At 36.9% G+C, this 1849-nt stretch overlaps 1 protein-coding gene across 1 annotated transcript in view; it reads left to right on the top strand.

Moving 5' to 3' along the window:
- LOC107740523 (neurexin-3a-like) overlaps positions 1–1849 on the top strand; it is an 89191-nt gene that overhangs the window by 8715 nt on the left and 78627 nt on the right. The window contains exon 3 of the mRNA XM_016552977.1: positions 1009–1026. Within this exon, the coding sequence (XP_016408463.1) occupies positions 1009–1026 (18 nt within the window). The remainder of the gene's footprint in view (positions 1–1008; positions 1027–1849) is intronic.

The raw sequence follows: 1849 nt of genomic DNA, 5'->3' as shown, positions 1-1849 counted from the left end.
AATTTTTCTGGACTCCTTTTTAATGGTTATATTAAATTTTATTAATCAAAAAACATTTCTAATTAATTAAAATCATGAAACGTAAACAATTTGACATCAATTTATCAAAAGTTTAACAAAAATTACATGTTTAGGGCCCTATGAAATTTTTATTTTTTCCAACCTTATGTTTTATTGTTACCAAATTCTGTGTTTTAACATGACTAATTATTTGAAACAAATGTTCTTATGTTTAACAGCTGAAGTTGAACACAATAATATCACCACTGCTAAAAATATCAAAGCTTAAGAATCACTGACCTCACTAATCGAGTAGTTGGATGTTCAGATGATCGTAAATCATCCCTAGCCGGAACAGATTAAAGAAATCGTAGATTAGCTGTTTTTCATCACACAGAGCATTGCAATGCCCGTTTATCAGTGTTGGATGCCCTTTGGTTTGGGAGACGACCAGAGTGCATTAATGAAATGAGTCAGCCCAGTGCTTCAGTGCCAAAGGCGGCCTGTGACACAGAGAGAGAGAGCGAGTGTGTGTCTACAATGAGAGTAAACGCTACCAGGCTCTGAGTATGGAACAGTGCTTTAGACAAACATCAGCGTCCCATAAATCCACAACCCTCTCTAAAGGGAGCAGGTTCTGTTGTTGCCTGTTTGGATTTATGACCCAGGCGTGGATGTGGGCTTTGGGAGTGTGTGTAAGACATGGAAGATGAACTAGACCTCTTAGATGTTGGTGTGTCATGTTGTTTCATACACCACAGATCTGATCCCCCCCTCCTCATATCCCAGGGAGAAGAGGGGGTGGATGGATGGATGCAAGGGGCATTTTAAGGGTTTCTATGTACATGCACAGGGCAGATGTCTGCTCAGTGCATGCTGGCAGGTGTGTCAGAGTTTGCATGATAGTTTTCATGCAAAGATAATATGAGTGGGCTCTAATGGCTGCAATGTTTCTCTCCTCTTTTTTTTCTTTTTTCCATTGTGTCTTCTTTTCTGCAACACCATCAGAGGCCAACAGCATCCCAGGTGAGTTGATAATGTCCTTAAGGCTGAATTGAAGCTGTCTTTTATAGGCGGTGAAAGCATTAATGATGTAGAGTGCATATGTTATTCAAATGTACAGTAATATAAACGTATATTTTCAAACATGCTATTGCTCTCTTTACCATAATGAAAAATACTTAGTTGCCATGAAACCGAAGTTGAGATAGATAAAAAAAAAAGAAATATACATGATTGAACTGTTCACAATAAGATCTATAATATGCATTTGGAAAAATAAAATGAGTTTAATCACTAAATTAATCATTAAAATCAATATACTTTGCCACATTTATATTAAACGACATAAAATGCACAACACTGTAAAAATGATTTTTAAAAGTTGTATTTTTTGCATCAAAACATCTACATCAAAATTTCACATTTAGTTAAATGCGTTACTTTTCTTTACATTTCTTTGTAATTACTTGTCTAATTTAGTAGTTTCTGTGTGTAAATAATTTTTCAACCCTCTACATTGCGAGTAAATGCCGTCGCCGTCGCTTTGTCTCACACACACGCAGACTGATAGAGAGAATTGAAGCGCTACATGTAAACGATATTCTTTGTTGTATTTTCCTGTCAAAATAACAGCGTTCCTTTGGAATTCTTCAGCTTTTAAGAACTGCCGGGTTCTCCGGTAGTAGGCGGAACTAATGCGCAAACGGCAATCTCATTGGCTGGCGCTCACCTATTATCGTCCCTGTTTTGATTTCAGCAAATCAGTTCGAGCGAACGCACACAACCTGATTAATATTCATGAATCCAGCAGCTCATTAATCCTTAGTGCGTTTTTATATTGTTCTTA

The sequence above is a fragment of the Sinocyclocheilus rhinocerous genome, unplaced genomic scaffold, assembly GCF_001515625.1.
Source record: "Sinocyclocheilus rhinocerous isolate Xijiao unplaced genomic scaffold, SAMN03320098_v1.1 scaffold761, whole genome shotgun sequence".
Taxonomy (NCBI): Eukaryota; Metazoa; Chordata; class Actinopteri; order Cypriniformes; family Cyprinidae; genus Sinocyclocheilus; species Sinocyclocheilus rhinocerous.
The sequence above is the reverse complement of the archived record's forward strand: the minus strand, read 5'-3'. Positions and strand labels throughout refer to the sequence as shown.